Genomic DNA, 16,158 nt, shown 5'->3' with positions numbered 1-16,158 from the left:
TCTAGGGAGCCAGGAAGAAGCGAAGGAGTTTTGCTTGAACAAGAACTTCATGGCCGATCGTAAAAACAAAGGACATTCGCTGCTCGAGACGTCTGAAATTCGCCCACCACGCGCATTTCAAGCGAACACTACGAGGTAATACTAGCTCAACCCATCCTGGAGCAAGTTGCTCGCCTTGCGCTTGCACTCCATCCCCCGCTGAGTTCCAGATGAAAAAAATACCCATATTTTATGAGAGATCAAAAAAAATATAAAGCGATAATCGAGTTGCGGCCAAGTTTAGTGAAGATTTTCAATTTCATGTATTCATGTCAACATCTAATATACATTGACCAAGGTGTATAAATGCTAAATGCTCCGAGAGTCATAGTGCCGCCTATCAAGGTCAACTAACCGTAAACCAATGCACGGACCTCAATGCTCTCCCGGCCCTTGGCTCCCACGGGCGTCCTAGGATCCACGAAAGCCGTGTGAGGAACTCTTTGGCCGACGCCTTCCTTGCTGTCATAGCACTTCAAGAACAGCCTCTCATCATTGTCCATACCAGACCAGTAATAAAATGTCTGGTTTTTGTTATACCTCACTGCAGCCGTCTCACCCGTCCGATGAGGGTATCTGTGCTCAACAGGTACAAGGTCGTTGTCATCGACAGTATCGGCAGAGGCAAAACCAAGAGGATGCGCCTGAACGGTGCCGTTGATGGGTCGCCAAACGTTGATGATTCGGTATCGGCCCTTCAAAAGCTCATCTGCTTCTTCGGGATTGTGTAGCTTCACGCGCCACTCGGTTGACCGCGGCGTCTGATCAACGTGCACTCTGGTGACAGGGGCACGAGGAGCCTCAGGGTTCGACCGACGGATGGTGTGGTCAAAAATGGTGACTTTATGTGCACCCGGAACGTTCTCCAGCAGCAGTTTTTCTACCTCGGGATAATAGACTTTCTTGATATGTTCATCGTCGACGAATTCCGTCTCTTCTGATGGGACGCCTTTGATAGCTTGAAAAGCGTCTTTGTCAAGATAGAATTCGGTTTCTCGGCCGCGGATGTCATTCATCTGGACGTCAATCACGGTCTCTCCGAAGTTCCGTTGTGGTTCGCCTTCAGGCTGTTTCTCAACATAGTTGTATGGCTTTGAACCATCCTCAGGGTCTCTGAAAAAGTTCAACTTTGTGTGCACCGGGCCTCTCGGGACATATGAAGAATCTTGAGCCCCAGAGAGGGTGGTGGACACGGAGGTCTGAGTCGTTGTCGCAGACATGCTCGTCAGGATTTGCAGACGTTTGAGGTAGGAAGCGTTTCACTGTCGAGAACGGAGGCGGGAACCAGGACGAAAGCGAAGCTATCATAAACTGCGTCGGATGCAGACGACCAAGGAGAGAAACAATGTCTGACGGGTTATATATGCGCGGTGAGCCGAGCACGCAATGTCGTATATTAGAAATCCATTGGAGTCACGTCATGGCTGAGCCGAGGGTTCGCCGCTTACCCCATGAATCTTCACCAAACTTCGTCCCCGCATTGATCTTCCAAGCCAATTATTATGCCCTGCTGGGATCAAAAAGTAATCGGAAGTGGCAAAACCGGTACTTGAATTCTAATCAAGAGGGCCCAGATACCTGAACGGGCAGATATTACCTATATTGAGAGCAAAACATCACTCCAATAGCAATCATCGTGCCCGCCCTACCCGTGCATCTCGGCGAGTTCTACAGCTCGCCTTCTTCGCTGCCGTAGTCGACCTTTTCGGCATCGTCTAGATCATTGATACCGTTCAGAGGTGGTTCTGGTTGCGGTGGCTGCGGTGGTCGCTCATCTGCAGGGTAAACCAGAGGCACCCGAGATGGCATTCTCCCGTGGTCGCCGCTCTCGGGTTCAGTATACATGCCATTGTCTCGACTTTCCGGTCGGTGTTGTGATGGAGCTTGTTCTGCATGACCATTGCTATAAGACGAAAGTGGACCGTTCCAGTTTGAGCCTCCGGACGAATGTCTCCGAGAATTGCTTTGGTGTGAGTTTTGGACCGAGGGCCTGCGGTGCTGATTAGATTGCGGTGCTCTGCCCGACGACGCATTTACGATCTCGTCAATTCTCCTCTGCACATCGTCGCCGGCGGCTCTTGAATCGTTGGAAGGACGATCGTCCGACGTTGTCGCAGGGGGACGGTTCGTCATCCTTTGAGGAAGGTTGATATTATCATCTCGTGAATCTCGACGAAGTCTCTTGGGTGAAGGTGCTGACTGCTCCTCGCCGATGGGTCGCTGTGATGGCATGCCTGATCCCCACTCACCAGAGTTTGGATCGTCAGTGACGTCTCTGTCACGTTTGGCACCTTGACTCCCGCTCTTTGCACTGTCGATGGGCGACAGGTCAGGCTGCGGCGTAGCGGGTTGGCGGGTCCGATCGAACAATGCCAGGTCGTCGTCTTTGGTATATGCGTCTTTTTGACCTTGACGCGGTAGGGTCGGGTTCTCGTAGACATCTGCCATAAGATTGCAACCTCTTTGGATATCGTGGAGATCGATGCCCAATTGCTCCCACCACGGCCGGCCTTTTTCATCGTCGGGAAGGCTGATGCCTGCATTCTTGACCCCCATGTACAAGGCGCTACCCGCAATTGCCGAAGGCGTCAATTGGAGGCACATGGTGGTAACAAGGGAATCATTCAAGAACGCCCACGATGTGTTTCGCAGTTGTTTGTTCGCTTGGACATCATAATACCGGAGATAGTCGAGGAGAAGTCGGTAGGGCTGCTCAAGTTGCAGGTCAAAGCACAAGGCTTCTAGTAACAGGTCCTCATTATGCAGAATGGTGTCTCGCCATTTCCAATACTCTTTGCTCTGTTCGTCCACCACCAGATTCGGCTGTTTTTGGGCGACCCGACAGCATGCGACCACCAGCTCCTTCATCTTCCGATAATTCTCCTCCACCTTCGTGGCCAAGAATATGGCAGTCGCTGCGACTGAGTAGTGGTGGAAGCCGGGCCTGTTGTTTTGAACCATAGCGTGGCGCATGAAGAAACGATGCAAATAGACAGAAGCCGTAGCGAGGGTCAACTGAGGCAACTTCAACATGATCCCGACCTGGGTTATGAAATTGACACCTTTCTGTCTGTTGGCCAACTCTTGAGTGACAGCCATTCCATCAAGGATACTTGGGGTGAGAAGGAGTTCTTCGGCGGTGAATAGCCATTGCGACTGGGTCCTTTCCAGGACGGCGTTCTTGGAGAAGGGAGGAGAGGCGTCGTGGCCGGTTGTATCTTGAAATGAGGGCATCGTGGGTATTTCGGTGGCAGTTAATAAGGCAGGGTCGAGCCGCAAAATTGACCGTCGGATTGAAGTCCAGTCGTTGAAGCAGCACCGGCTAACCCTTATGGCCGGGATGCGACTGCAACATTGAGAAAGAGGTGGAGACACGGCCGGATCCTGGCAGATTGGGGGTTTGCAGATGTAGGAGCACAATGTCAGGAGGACACATGTAGGGGGGAGGGCAGGGGTTCTTCTCGGGACTGGCCGATCCAAGGTGAGAGATCGATGGCAGGTGAGGTGACGAGGGATTGATTTCTTGAGTTTGCGGCCCTGAGATGTTTACTGCGGGTCAGGACAAGGCTACATTACCTAACTCCACACGTGCGAGGGGAGCCGATAAGGCTGGTGCAAAAGGTGCAGCGTGCAGTAGTGTTGCTTAGCTAACCGACAAGAGCCGTCTGGTGCCGTCAGCGATGAGGACGTGGACTGCGAGGCAGGTAGACCGAGCCGATTATGGCCGAACCGGGGGAGCTAAAGTTGCAGTATGACATCATGACATCATGGCATCACCACCAGTCACGACCTCTTCGGCGCCGTCCCACCTTTGCGTACGCACCGTGGTCGACTTTCAATCATTGCTCGACCCCCTGCAATATCTCTCAACGCCGTTGTGTGTTCTCAGGCGCTTCTTGGTTCCGGCGACCGAGGGGCCAGTTTGGGTGAATTTGTCTGGATGTCTAATGTCATCAAGAAACCGAGTCTTGGCCGCACAACTTACCTAAACACCTTGCGACACCAATCAAAGACGCTAAGCTGGTGCTGGGCAAGATACGGTACATTGTACCTTTGGGTGACACTGTGCATAGAGTTTGAAGGGGAAGCGATGCACACTCCATTTTGGGCGGATCTCGAGGATCTCGAGCCCAGCTCATCCAATCATGGGACACCAGCTGCGTCCCGAACAAACTCCTGCAAGGCTCAACTATCAAACCGTGGTGGTTCTGGCTCTCTCGTATTTCAATTTTTGATGAGGGATGGATCTTCGAGCAGCGTATCTCAAATAGTCCTTTGGCTGGACGTGATGCTGCTCAGTAAAGACCAGTCACTATGATATTGGCGAGTCATGCCTGATAGTCAGCATGTTCTAGCCTCTGCGTTATCCTGTCTGTGAACTAATCTCGCTCCTCTCCTGCAAAACGTTCACAGCCTCGGCCCCTTGGCCGCTTCTGGTTCGTGTTGGGTGATTTCGGAACTTGTCCCCTCCGGCTAAAGGGTAGGAGCAGCACGTCTCGGAGCCATGGGATACTCCCGACACCACGAAGACAATGAGTGCGGATAACAGCAAGGACATTTCAGGAGGGGGGTGGAAAAGAATACTCGAATATGCTAAAGGTGTAGCACACTATGCCGAGGCCAAGCGACATCAGTGGCAGTAGTGTATGAATGACCCGACTTGGTCCTCTTGCCTTCCGATAGCTACTCGAGCAGTTGTGCGGCTAAGACCTTCCTGAAGAAGAGTGGGAAATCCATCTTGCGGAGTCGCATCACCGAATTTCGAGACGCATAATTCCCGAAAAGTTGCCAGGTGTCAGAAAGAAGAATGCGGCTCGCTGACTCAGGCATCTCGACGCTGTGGCCGCTGGTGTGGGTGGTGCGAGAAGTCGTATGTTGACGGGGTCATGGCGGGCGTAGGTCATTCATTCATGGGCTGTGTGGTGCGCGCCAACTGGCAGCTCCAACGAGCACCTTGCATAAGCCGGGTTTGGTTAAGCGGCATGGTTAACATCGGGCCCGAGCTGGTCCATTAAGTCACCTACCTAGGTCGGTAGGTATGGAGGTACAGTAGCCCTTCGCTCTGCGGGTACGCGAGCAGTGCCTGCAGCGTCCGTAACGAGTGCACCGACATGCAGCTCGGGAGATTTGAATGCTGTTTAATGCTTCCTTATGCTTTGGCTAGTAACCAGCATTTGGGGATCCGGGTGTGAATGGGCTCTAATTACACAATGCTCTCATACAGTCGCAAAGAGCCGTATTGCACAAAACCATCTGCAGCAATCAATGAGGTACGGAGATTGTCAGCTGCAAATTCTCTCTCTCCGGCTCGCACGACGGGCATCGCTTGGACGTTGGTCCGAGAACGGAGTATGCAAATATGCACCTCGTAGGTCCGTACGGCGTACGGAGAACAGGTACAAGATCGACCCGACCGAGCGTCCAGCAGGCCCTGCCAAGGGGCTTGCAGTCCGAGCCTCCCCATTGTTTGCCCCCAAGGCACCAAGGTTACAGGGGCCCTCACCCGGGCTGGTGGGCCTAGTCCACCCCCAGTTAAGCGAGTCAATTAATAGTTGGTCAGTTGTGCCCAAGGCACGCACGGGGTGGTTAGTCCCGCTCGCTGCAATAACCATGGCTACCCTCACGACGCAAGCTGACTTTCCCATCCACACTTCCATGCGCCCATGCGCCCATGCGTCCTTCACCCTGGCTTCCAGTTTATTCCTAGGTTCAGTTAGCCCATATCATCTTCTGCCAGTCAGGGGCCCTTGTTCAGGCTGATCAGATTCTAGCGCTTCCATCACTTCCCTGGCGCCATGACGCCTCAAACACTCACATCACGGATTTTCTCTCTCTTTCTCGCACTGACTGACAACTCACTCACACCCCCTCCCCAAACACTCTCGACCGCCTGCTCTCCGTCTCCTGCGCTATTCTCGACCGTTTCTTCCTTTGCCTCGACCCTCTTCGTATGATCCCGATCGCACCATTACCTCATCTCACTCGCACGGCTCAATGGGAGGCTGCTCCCACTCGTGCCTCAGCCGCTCGGGATGTTTTGTTCGCAATGCGCCATATCCTCACCTTTCCGTCAATCACTCTTCGTCCCATACTATCTCGCTTGCAACCGTCGTGGCTATACTAGACCAACTCGAGTTATGTCTTCTCAGGTGAGTCTCCGGACCAGAGGAGCCCACTTCCAAGTCGGTCGGTCTTCGCGAGGTGCAAGTCCACGGTTGAGGCTTGGATCGTAGGACGTCCACAAAGGGCCACCATACAGGTCCAAATACACTTTGCAGGTGGCGATTTGCCATTTCAAATCCCTCTCGACCGGAGTAACTATGGCGCCTTGTGGGTTTCTCGCGATCAGAGCTCTCCTTTATCCAGACCATATCCCTGGTGAAGCTAACATGATATACAAACACCTCGCCCTCTCCCGGAGGCAAAATCCAGACTTGCCCTCGTTGTGCATTAACCCTACATACTAGAGCTTCTGTGTCCCGCGAAAACAGCGCGAGAGGTCAACAGAACGCCATCGGTCGTGACTCAGCTCCCTTTGGACATACCTCCCTTCACAAGGCACGTACCTGCAGCAAGGCGGGCACACTTATAAGCAACCCAAGATCTCGTTTCAAGGGACGCACGCCTACACCACGTCTCCAGCCCACTAAAACAGCTTCCTCCACGCGAGTCCCCTGCCGAAGCGCCGCGGCGTACTGCAGTTCTCCGGGGGTCCCCATACCAATAACGTCTACTGCCGATGTATCAGCAGCGACCTAAACTCAATCAGGAGAAAGCCACGAGCACCCTCCCCAGGCCCAGCTCCTGCGATTTCTGGAACGCGAGCATATGCATGGTTGATTGAACTGACGCCATAGCCCTGTCGCGGTCCTCCAACCTGATTGCCGGTCGCCGTTTTCGAATCATTTGCGCACAGGGATCTGCCCCGTCAGCAAGGTCTGTGAGATCAGCCTCGCCTTTTACCTAATCTGAAGACAACCTCATTGCCTACGCCTCAAATCTGTTGCGCCTACTCGGAAATTAAGTCGTTCAGCAACGTGTCATGCCACCAAAAGCAAAACGATCAAAATCTCCCGACTCCCAGTTTCTGTTCGTCAACGAAGATGCCTCGACCGTAACCCGGACCACCAAAGACGCTGAACTGGACAGGACAAAGCAGAGCCATGTACAGCGTCAAAATTTTGCCCGCAAACGGCGGTTGCGAGAACAGTCAGAGTCTGCCCCGCAGCAAGCCAGCAGCCAAAGTTCAGTGTCCTCCAGTCCTGCAGTGGCCGGTCCGTCGTCTTCTACAACTCAGGAAGGGCCTTCCCATGGCGCAAATTACTTCGACATCATCCAGAACATCGACCTTGAAGACCCGTTGTTCCAATCAACCAGCCCTCCGTCCATTTCGCAAACTGCCCTCGACCCTCATCTCTCGGCACTGTTCTCGGACCCTTTCGCTTCCACGCCTGCGTCGCCTCCTATACCTTCACAACAAGCCAATATTTTTGGTCCTTCCCACAGTTATCGTCCGGGTCATTACTTCGACACGTCCTCCGCGAGCTACAATCTCTCCCAACCGACAAGAAACGTGGCTAGTGTTGTGAGCCCATCAATACCGCTGAGTGGGGTGTCCAGCCCGCCGACCAACACTCACCGCGCCTTGGAACAATGGGCACCGCCTCTAATCAAGCATTATAACACGGTCATACTACCAGAAAAGTTCTGGAAAGACACCCAAAAGGTACCGATGGGTCAATTCCGTCATGCCCCCTTGATCCACGCGGACATGCAGGCTTGCATGACGGAACCGGCACACATGTATGCATTTCTTGCTTCTGCCGCGGCCCAGATGATTGCTCGGGAAGGTAGACTACTGTTACCGAATGTTTCGGAGGAAGAGATCCAACGGGTGCCCATGTTCTTCAAAACCAAAGCCCTACAGGCTCTACAGGCCAAACTCGCCAATGGGCAGCTTGATCATCATACGGCTGCGGACCTTCATCGACTCTACGCTGCAGGGATACACTCTGACAACTACGAGGCGGCCGAACCACATTTCCAGGCTTTGCTCTCCATGGTCGATGCGCTGGGGGGCCTGAGTACCTTCGATGACTATCAGCTGGAGAAGATATTCATGCTGGACTGCATCGCCGCGCTAAAGCGGCTCGGAGTCCCACGTCTTGTTGTGACTTTAGATCCCGGCCCACTACCGGAGGGGTTGTTGTTGAGTATCGAATCTCAAGGACGACTGCGTTCTCAACCAGGGTCACTGCTGGAGATCTTGGTGGATACCTTCAATGAATGTCAAATGTTGGCCGACAGCTTCACCGATCTTGTCCAAGTGTTGAGAATGTCAGGCTTCTTGGCTGCTTCCCCTCGCTACGTCCACGAGTACTACAAGTGGTTCAATTGGCGGAGTTTAATCATTTTACACCGACTTCTCTCTATGCCTCTCCATTACGACATGGACGACAGGACTCACAGCGTGAGGATTGCCGCAGCCTACTGCGCTGTCCTTCTACGCTCCCCAGATCTGGGCCGGCGAGCCGCATCGACTTCGGTGAACTCCCTGCGAGTGAAGCTGGAAAGCACCGACCTCGGGCTTTTGTGGCAGCCCCGCACCGATTGTCTGCTGTGGGTGGCTGTTTTCGGAGGCGTCTGTTGCACCGGTGGAGAAGACCTGGAATGGTTCGTGCACCTCGCGAGAACTGCGGCAACTGAAATAGGGGTTGGAAATGTGAGGGAGTTAGAAGACTTGCTGGCGGCATACCTCTATGATCCTTATTCGCAGCGCGAATTGGTGGTCCAATTCGCTGGTCGGGTTTGGCCAAGACGAGATCCATAAGTGCTCAATAAAAAAGCAGATGACCTCAGACTTCCAGCAATCATCCTCTCAGCATCAAGTGATACTCTCACCAAGCCAAAGCCGCAGCTTTGCAACTCCGAGTATCCGCCAAACAATACTGGACCACAGAACCAAGTGGGATACCCCCCACTTCTCAATTTTTGTGAGTGTCCATTCCACTTCTCATCCACGACCTCTTGCTTGAACGGGACAAAGGCAAGGGGTAAAATTGAAAGCCCACTCGGCGAAATACTCAGGCTAGCCTTGCACCCACCGGTCCCTCTACAATTGGCCGGCGGTACCTAAGCTTCAATGCAGGCGAGGCTTGAACAGATTACGTTTCTGTTCGAGAGATGCTGCGACTTTGTGTGGGCTTGCTTACATCATCTATGGATTCAGTCCGTCATGCAGGTCTTGCGATTGCTTGGACGAGGTCATGCACCTGCCCTGCGGCTGAGGGGAGCACAACTCGAAACTTCTAGAGGAAAGACGAGGGCCAGCTCGGCGATCAGTAATCGCCCCGATTCGTGGGAAGATCGTCTCCAATACGGCATGATATGTCAAGCTCAGCCAGTCGCCGAGTCATACATTGATCTTGACGACAGCAAGTCGCGTCCGGTGCAAAGGGCGGATCTTATGGTGAGTTCCGAAACTTAATACTGATCAAGAATAGTGTGAAGCGGGTGGGACATCACAGGCGAATAAGATGACAGGTAAAGTGATGGCGAGGGTGCCATGGGAGATGCCACTCACGAGGAAATGAGACACTGACATTCCATCAAAACGAGAGGACGGCCAACGACCAGGATCATGGATTGGTCCTCCATCTCGTGTGATGCCCGATTAGCTGCCGGTGGGAAGGTGCGCTGAGGTATGATTCACGGCGATGAGAGCACCATGACCAAGAGTATAGGACGGGATAACGAGCGGAGGGCAAGCGCGAGCTGATATAAAGAGTGGAAGATCAGGCTAGGTGTACCGCGACCAGGTGAGCCTGGTGATATATATGCTTTGTGGACTGGGATACGGTGATGAACGGCACGACTGATCAGCCCTGCCAATGTTCATGTTTCGTTGTAGAAATGACAGCGGTCAGAACTTCGAAGGAGCAGATGAAAATGATAGACCATGAACAACCCTTCCCCTCTTTTTGTACCGACGCGTATATGCATCGCAGTCGGTCCTTGGTGATCCTTCCCCCGAGCATTGCCAGCCCAATGGTCCCCGATTCCACAAACCTTAGCGAGTCCAAAAAAAAAGGGGGCAGCCTCGTCCAGGGGGAAGGGGGGGGGGAGAGAGAGAGGCGGCATCTTTTTGCCAAGTTACTCCGTCCTCCGTACATACACAAGCCTCACAGCCAGTCGGGAGGCGGCACGCGCCGCCGCTTTCGTCGCCTGCGGTTCGCGATTTGATAGGTGATTGATTTGATTGATGACCTAGCGATTAAGGCGGCGCTGTCCGCAGATTGCGGCAGGGCTGGGTGGCTGGCCAGCTTGTCCAGGTGGCCGCCCTGCACGACGGACCTGGGCTGATGCATGGACATGGTATTATTGTGAGGACGAAGCAGAAGGAGGGAGAGTCTGGTAGGCCATCATACTCATCATACTCCAGACTCGTCATGCTCCAGACTCGAGCTTTGATCTTTGAAGTTAGGTCTTGGACTTGGAATTGGACTTGAAGATGCATTTGAGGGCCTGGATATTATGATGTCTCCTCATACCAGTACCCGTGGCGCCGCCTATCCATCGGCGCACGCATCGTTCATCTATCTGTCTGTATGTATCATGAAGCGTCTTCGCTTTCTCTTTCTTGTTTTTGGATTCTCCCGTTCTGGCAGATATCCAGTGCCATGTCATCCCCGTACCACGCAATTTAATGCGATCCTATGCAATGCAATGCAGAATGTGAACACAGCGCTATGCAGACGCCACGCCATGACCGATCGATACGGCGGGTTGAAATCCCACCAACACGCCCCCCCAAAAAATGGGAGGAGGGAACAAAAAGTTAATTCGTCCGCGAGTACTCCCTCCTCAGCACAATCGCCTCCTTCATAAAGGGACTCCGCTCCCGGAGCCTGCGGCCCATGAGCAAGATGCACACGGGGGCAAAGGAGAGCAGCAGCGCCAGAAACCCCAGCAGGCTGCTGGCCCAGTGGAAGCCCAGGTTCGTGTACATGCTCTGGGCGGCCAGAGGGAGGAAGGCCGAGAACAGGTTCTCGCCCAGCACCACGGCCGCGCACGCGCTGCCGGCGTACTTGGCGTACGCGTCCACCACGTAGTCGGCGATCGCCACCACCACCACGTTCACCCCGTATCCGACCATGGCCAGGCCGATGGCTGGCGCGATCCAGGGCATGGAGGGGGAGGCGGTCCATCTGTGAGGGCATTGGTGAGATGTTAGTCTCTTGGTCTGATGAGGGAGAGAGAGGTTTGAGAAGACGATGGGGGGTTTTTGGTGGGGGTTGGGCAAGAGTGCCGAATGTCCAGGATTGTGTTGTATGGGATGAGGAGGAAGACTTACCCGTACACAAACATGCCGCCGGCCACGCCGACAAAGCTTCCCACGATGCTCACATACAGCCGGGCTTCGGGGATCGGTGTCCCTGGCACTTCCGTGTTGCGGGACACAGAGCCGAAGTACAGCTTTGCGTTGATGAGAACGCCGGTCCAGCCGACGCACTCGCCGATGACCACGGCCGCCTGGACATAGCCAGCCTGCGAGGCCGTCCAGCCATACAGGCCAGAAAAGACCTGTTCGACGGACTGGGTGAAGACGTAGACGGTGCCGAGCATGAAGGCCGACCACACCGTGAAGACGAAGAGCACCGGCTCGGTGAAGAGCATCCGCAACGGACGTTTCGTGCTCCGGACCAACTTGCGCGGCAGACTCAGATGGTTCCCGTCGTGGGGGCCGAGGATCGACACGCCCGCCTTCTGCAGTTTCAGGGCACGTTTCTGGAGGATGATGGAGCCCCTGCTCTCCTGGAAGAAGAAGACGTAGATGGGGAAGAGGGCGCCGTACCAGATCAGCTGCATGTACGAGATCCACCGCCACGATAGATTTTCAAAGATGACGCCGGCAATCACAGGTCCCATGCTGCTCCCTGCGAGGTAGAGCGTGACAAAGAGGCTCACGGGGATGGTGCGGGCCCGGTCGCCTTCCCAGATGTTTCCGATCAAGGCGGCGGCGGTGTTGGAGAGGACGGACACGCACCCGCCGGAGAAGAAGCGCGAGACGATCAGCGTTGCGAAATTGTGCGCCACCGCCTGCGGGACGATGAAGCAGATGAAGACGAGGTACGTGGTGAGGAAGGCGGGCCGCACGCCAAAGTCCTCCATCAGAGGCAGGACGACCAGGCCGCACAAGCCACCCCCCAACGCCCAGCTGGTGACGGGCCAGTACGAGTTGGGAAACCTGGCGTCGCTGACGTGGAACTCGTCGTTGATGGCCTCGTGGGCGACGGTGATCATGGTCCCGTTCAGAATCGTCGTGAAGGTCGCCATGATGCCGACCGCGGTGATTGTCCACTTCTTTCGCAGGGACCAGTTGTACGGGTTCTCCGGGTCGTCGGGCCCGTACCAGTCGATGGCGACTGGAGCAACTCCGTCACCGGGAAAGCCGGTAGTGTGCCCATTTTGAATCGGGATGGCTACCTTCGACTCCTCATCGAACCCTGTCATGAGCGAGTCGGAAGTATCTTTTGCGCGAGGCAGGGAAAAGGAGGGTGGAGAGTCTGTTCGAAAGGAACGAAACAACCTGGAGGAAGTAGTTGCAACGAGCGGAACGGAGGGGGGCAAAGATGCACACAATACTGACAATCCTGTGTAAAGAAAGACAATATCCCACCGAGGCAGAAGGACGTAAAAGAAAAAAGACCTACTGGGTATTTCTATCCCGGAGTACCAAGTGGCGGAGGACCAGGCCAGCAAGTACGAGGTACTGGATCTCTCCTCACGTTTTTTCCGGCCCATTACCAATGGTCGAGTTCTGGAGATGCCGGACTTGGGCGGACTTGACAAAGTGTGCAGCGCTTTCGAGTTTTTGTATGACGACAAAACCGTTTGGACACCGCGAGGGTCAAATTTTCTCCAAACTGTTACCTAATGAATTGCCCGGAGAATGCGACGCCCCAGCTCAGAAAGTGACCCGAGTGGCCGGGTTGTGCACAGACATGCGGCTCGTGGAGAGAGAGGGTGATGCGTGCGGGAAGGCCATCGATGTTCGGAGCTCGTTCTGATGATGATGGACCAAGGCTCGATGTTGTCCGGTGCAATGGCTGTTGGACGAGTAAGAACGTGTTTGACCGGAGCCCCAGAGCCTTGCACGTGCCTCAGGAGCTGGATACGTGGGACACAAGGCTGACATATACAGTAAGGCGAGTGAGTGTCTGACAGAATATTTCTCCTCTCCTCCAGGTCATGGCTTGGAGTCAAATGTGTCATTTAATATATTTTTGGTTTGATCTTCACGTGGTATGGAATGTGCCACGACCACCACGACACATCAATACAAGGGTGGCTGCCGTCTATCGATATCATAACCCTGATTCCCGCTTTTCTTCATAAAATTATTCTCCCGAGCACTCGACTGCCCAAACATCGCCCTCTTTCAGTCAGAGATGCGGCACCCCCAAACTCGCTAACACCAGGTTCAAAATACTAACCACGCCTTCCCCCAGGATCAACCCACTCGCAAGCACAATGACCCTTGTCTCCCCCCTTCCTTTCCATCGTATCCACCATAGAGAGATCACGCCACCAACAGTTCGTGCCAGTGTGAAGCTGGGAGTGTTGTACATTCCTACTGCCACCGCAATCCCACCCGGGATCCATGGGTGCAAAGCCTTGCACCAGGGCTTGGAATCTCTGTATGCGAGGAGGTATATCCGTAGAGTGGTGGTGAGAACAAATACTGCACCAAAGAGGAGGGCGAATTGCCAGGCCATTGCCGGGAGACCTTTCCCAGTCACCAACCGGGCAGTAAAGATCCAGACATAGGCAGTGGGAATCTCAAACAAGTCCCCTGGAATCGGGTACACCGAGACGTAGAGCTTGTACACTGCCGCAGAGACAAAGGCTCCCACGACACTCCCTATAAGCTGACCATAGAACTGCGCCTTGGGCGATGCCCCGATTAAATGTCCCGCTTTGAGGTCTTGGAGAATGTCGCCTGCTTGAAGCGCGCCGGCTTCGCTTACAGCTCCCGCCAGTAAGTTGATGATTATACTGTGGTTCGCATGTGGTCCAGTCGGTGTGATCAAGGCGAAGACCAATTGTGTGAGTTTTGAAATCCCAGACACGGGGTTTAGATCTGTTTCACCGAGAGCGCGCACGCCCATGATCGAGAGGACCAGGGCAAGAAAGATAGCAAGGATGTTGAGGCTGATAGGGATGTAAGCGCCGAAGGTTATGTGGATGCACACAACACAAAGTATCAGCGTGATTGGAAGGAAGATGGCGACGGTCCGGTTGGACACAAGGTGGTGCGGCGGCGCATCGTCAGGAGGCTCGTCGGGTGCGGGCTTCCGTGGATTGCCAGTAGAAGAAGACTGAGACTCTTGTGGAGACGTGTAGAGGGGAATATAGCCCGCTAGTAGTTTGCCGAAGTCGGACCAGGAAGAACCATCTCTGTAGTGCGCTTGGATGGACTTGATCCAATCTGGACCATAGTGAATGGTAGGTCGAAGGAACAGCCAGCCTAGGTTGACGACTGCATCAGCCAGCATAATTGCCAGGCTGACCCAGACGATCCAGCCTTTGCTCCCTGTTTCCCAGTCATCCACGGGTCCTGGCGCCCACCCGTTGTTTTTGGCTATGGGACTTAGTATCGCCCAGCCTACAATAGCACCGAGAAGCATGTGGAAGGTGGTGGCAGGACCCATGATGATACCTTGGCCAACATATGCCGGCGAAGGATTGAGCGTCCATTCCCAGGTATTGGCCAAGTATGTGCCAAAGACGGGCAGTTTGTGGAGAATAGGGAGGAAGTATTGGATCAGCGTGTATGCACCGGAGGCGAAGAAGGCAACCACAAGAAGTCGGATTTGCCTTTTCCAATCCCCTCGCATATCACGGTCTTCCGCCGGCTCCGGCGGGTTGTCTCGATCGCTTTCCCTCAATAGTTCCTCGCGCTCCTCGGTCCCTTGGGTTTCTATCTCTCGATCCTTTCCCTCTTCGCTCTTGGCATTGCCATGCAGAACACTTATCATGAGGGCTGTGGCAGTCCCACTGGGAAACTTGAGGCGCTCGCGGATGATGACCTGTTTTCGCAAGGGTACTCCGAACACGACGCCAAACAAGCAAAGACCAATGCCCCAGACAATGAGCCTCCACAGACTCAGATCGACCGGCGCACCCTCGCTCTTTTTCAACAAGAACTGTATGCTCGGCATCACTCCGACAAAACCTAGTCCGAGCGGCATAGTGCCCACCGCGCCAGCCACCGTCTGGACAAGGACATTTTCCACAGGTGTGAATGGAAGGACCAAATAACGAGACAGGGACTTGAAGACCGCAAATCCGATCAGCGAAGCGGGCATTGCCATCCCAGAAACCCAACCAGTCTGCAACCCAAAATATGTGTTGGAAAAGCAAATGATGATGCCAATCAATGTCCCAACTGCAACACCCCGAAATGTGAAATTTGTCCCATCCGAGGCCGAGTTGTGTGCCCCAGGGGTGGCATAGCAGGCATGGTCGGATCGAGTGCGGGAGGTGTCTTGCTGTGGACTAGCCTGCGGCAGCAGTTCATGGTCTTGGACGTCGGACGTGGAGGGGGAGTGAGTGTGAGAGGGTACCCCTCTGTCAGGAGCCATGTCGGGCTATTCGCAGGGTATTGGATCTCGATATGGTATCCCAATCCAAGAGATCCATGAGGAGGCAGGAAAAGGGACGTGCTGGCGCCGAATTCGACTTGGGTTGGGCTAATGCTGATGGAATGGCGTGCGAGTTGTAGTGCGAAAAAGCGAGGCTCAAGATTATCAAGATAGTCTTGTAACTATTGCCGATTCTGGCGTCATAGCTCCGTTGATTCTCCGGGCATCACGTGTGGGTGCTTGTGTCCCTACAAGTAGGGTGCCTGGGCTGTCCAACCCCCCTTGCCCCCAAGTTCCATACGGTTGGGTACCTGTAACTTTGCCTGCGGTGGGCTGATGGTGGGGGTTGGAGCCCGAGATGCACCTCGAAGTCACGCACTGCTCTCGGGGCGGCCCAGAGGCTGCGGCCAGAGCTGCCTCCAGCTGCCTCCAGCTGCCTCTGGAGCGTCTGCGCTCGTGCACCGGCCCATCG

At 54.4% G+C, this 16,158-nt stretch overlaps 5 protein-coding genes across 5 annotated transcripts; 1 reads left to right on the top strand and 4 right to left on the bottom strand.

Annotated features, from left to right (window-relative positions):
- Positions 1-389: 389 nt before the first annotated feature.
- Positions 390-1,259, bottom strand: PV07_11654 (uncharacterized protein; the record flags this gene model as incomplete). The annotated part of the gene is made up of 1 exon (XM_016399114.1): positions 390-1,259. The coding sequence occupies one exon, from the start codon at positions 1,257-1,259 to the stop codon at positions 390-392; it is 870 nt and encodes a 289-aa protein (XP_016243676.1).
- Positions 1,260-1,707: 448 nt separating this feature from the next.
- PV07_11653 (uncharacterized protein) lies at positions 1,708-3,273 on the bottom strand (the record flags this gene model as incomplete). Its single annotated transcript, XM_016399113.1, has 1 exon — positions 1,708-3,273. One exon carries the CDS (start codon positions 3,271-3,273, stop codon positions 1,708-1,710), a length of 1,566 nt encoding a protein of 521 aa, XP_016243675.1.
- A 2,931-nt stretch (positions 3,274-6,204) lies between these two features.
- Positions 6,205-9,741, top strand: PV07_11652 (uncharacterized protein). Its single transcript, XM_016399112.1, has one exon. The coding sequence runs from the start codon at positions 7,082-7,084 to the stop codon at positions 8,867-8,869; it is 1,788 nt and encodes a 595-aa protein (XP_016243674.1). The 5' UTR covers positions 6,205-7,081; the 3' UTR covers positions 8,870-9,741.
- Positions 9,742-10,479: 738 nt separating this feature from the next.
- PV07_11651 (uncharacterized protein) lies at positions 10,480-12,915 on the bottom strand. The gene is made up of 2 exons (XM_016399111.1): positions 11,393-12,915; positions 10,480-11,246 (listed from the first exon to the last, which is right to left on the bottom strand). Exons 1-2 carry the CDS (start codon positions 12,841-12,843, stop codon positions 10,877-10,879), a joined length of 1,821 nt encoding a protein of 606 aa, XP_016243673.1. The 5' UTR covers positions 12,844-12,915; the 3' UTR covers positions 10,480-10,876.
- A 355-nt stretch (positions 12,916-13,270) lies between these two features.
- On the bottom strand, positions 13,271-15,842 carry PV07_11650 (uncharacterized protein). Its single transcript, XM_016399110.1, has one exon. It carries the CDS (start codon positions 15,684-15,686, stop codon positions 13,485-13,487), a length of 2,202 nt encoding a protein of 733 aa, XP_016243672.1. The 5' UTR covers positions 15,687-15,842; the 3' UTR covers positions 13,271-13,484.
- Between the last annotated feature and the right edge of the window lie 316 nt (positions 15,843-16,158).

The sequence above is a fragment of the Cladophialophora immunda genome (genome assembly GCF_000835495.1).
Source record: "Cladophialophora immunda strain CBS 83496 unplaced genomic scaffold supercont1.7, whole genome shotgun sequence".
NCBI lineage: Eukaryota > Fungi > Ascomycota > Eurotiomycetes > Chaetothyriales > Herpotrichiellaceae > Cladophialophora > Cladophialophora immunda.
The sequence above is the reverse complement of the archived record's forward strand: the minus strand, read 5'-3'. Positions and strand labels throughout refer to the sequence as shown.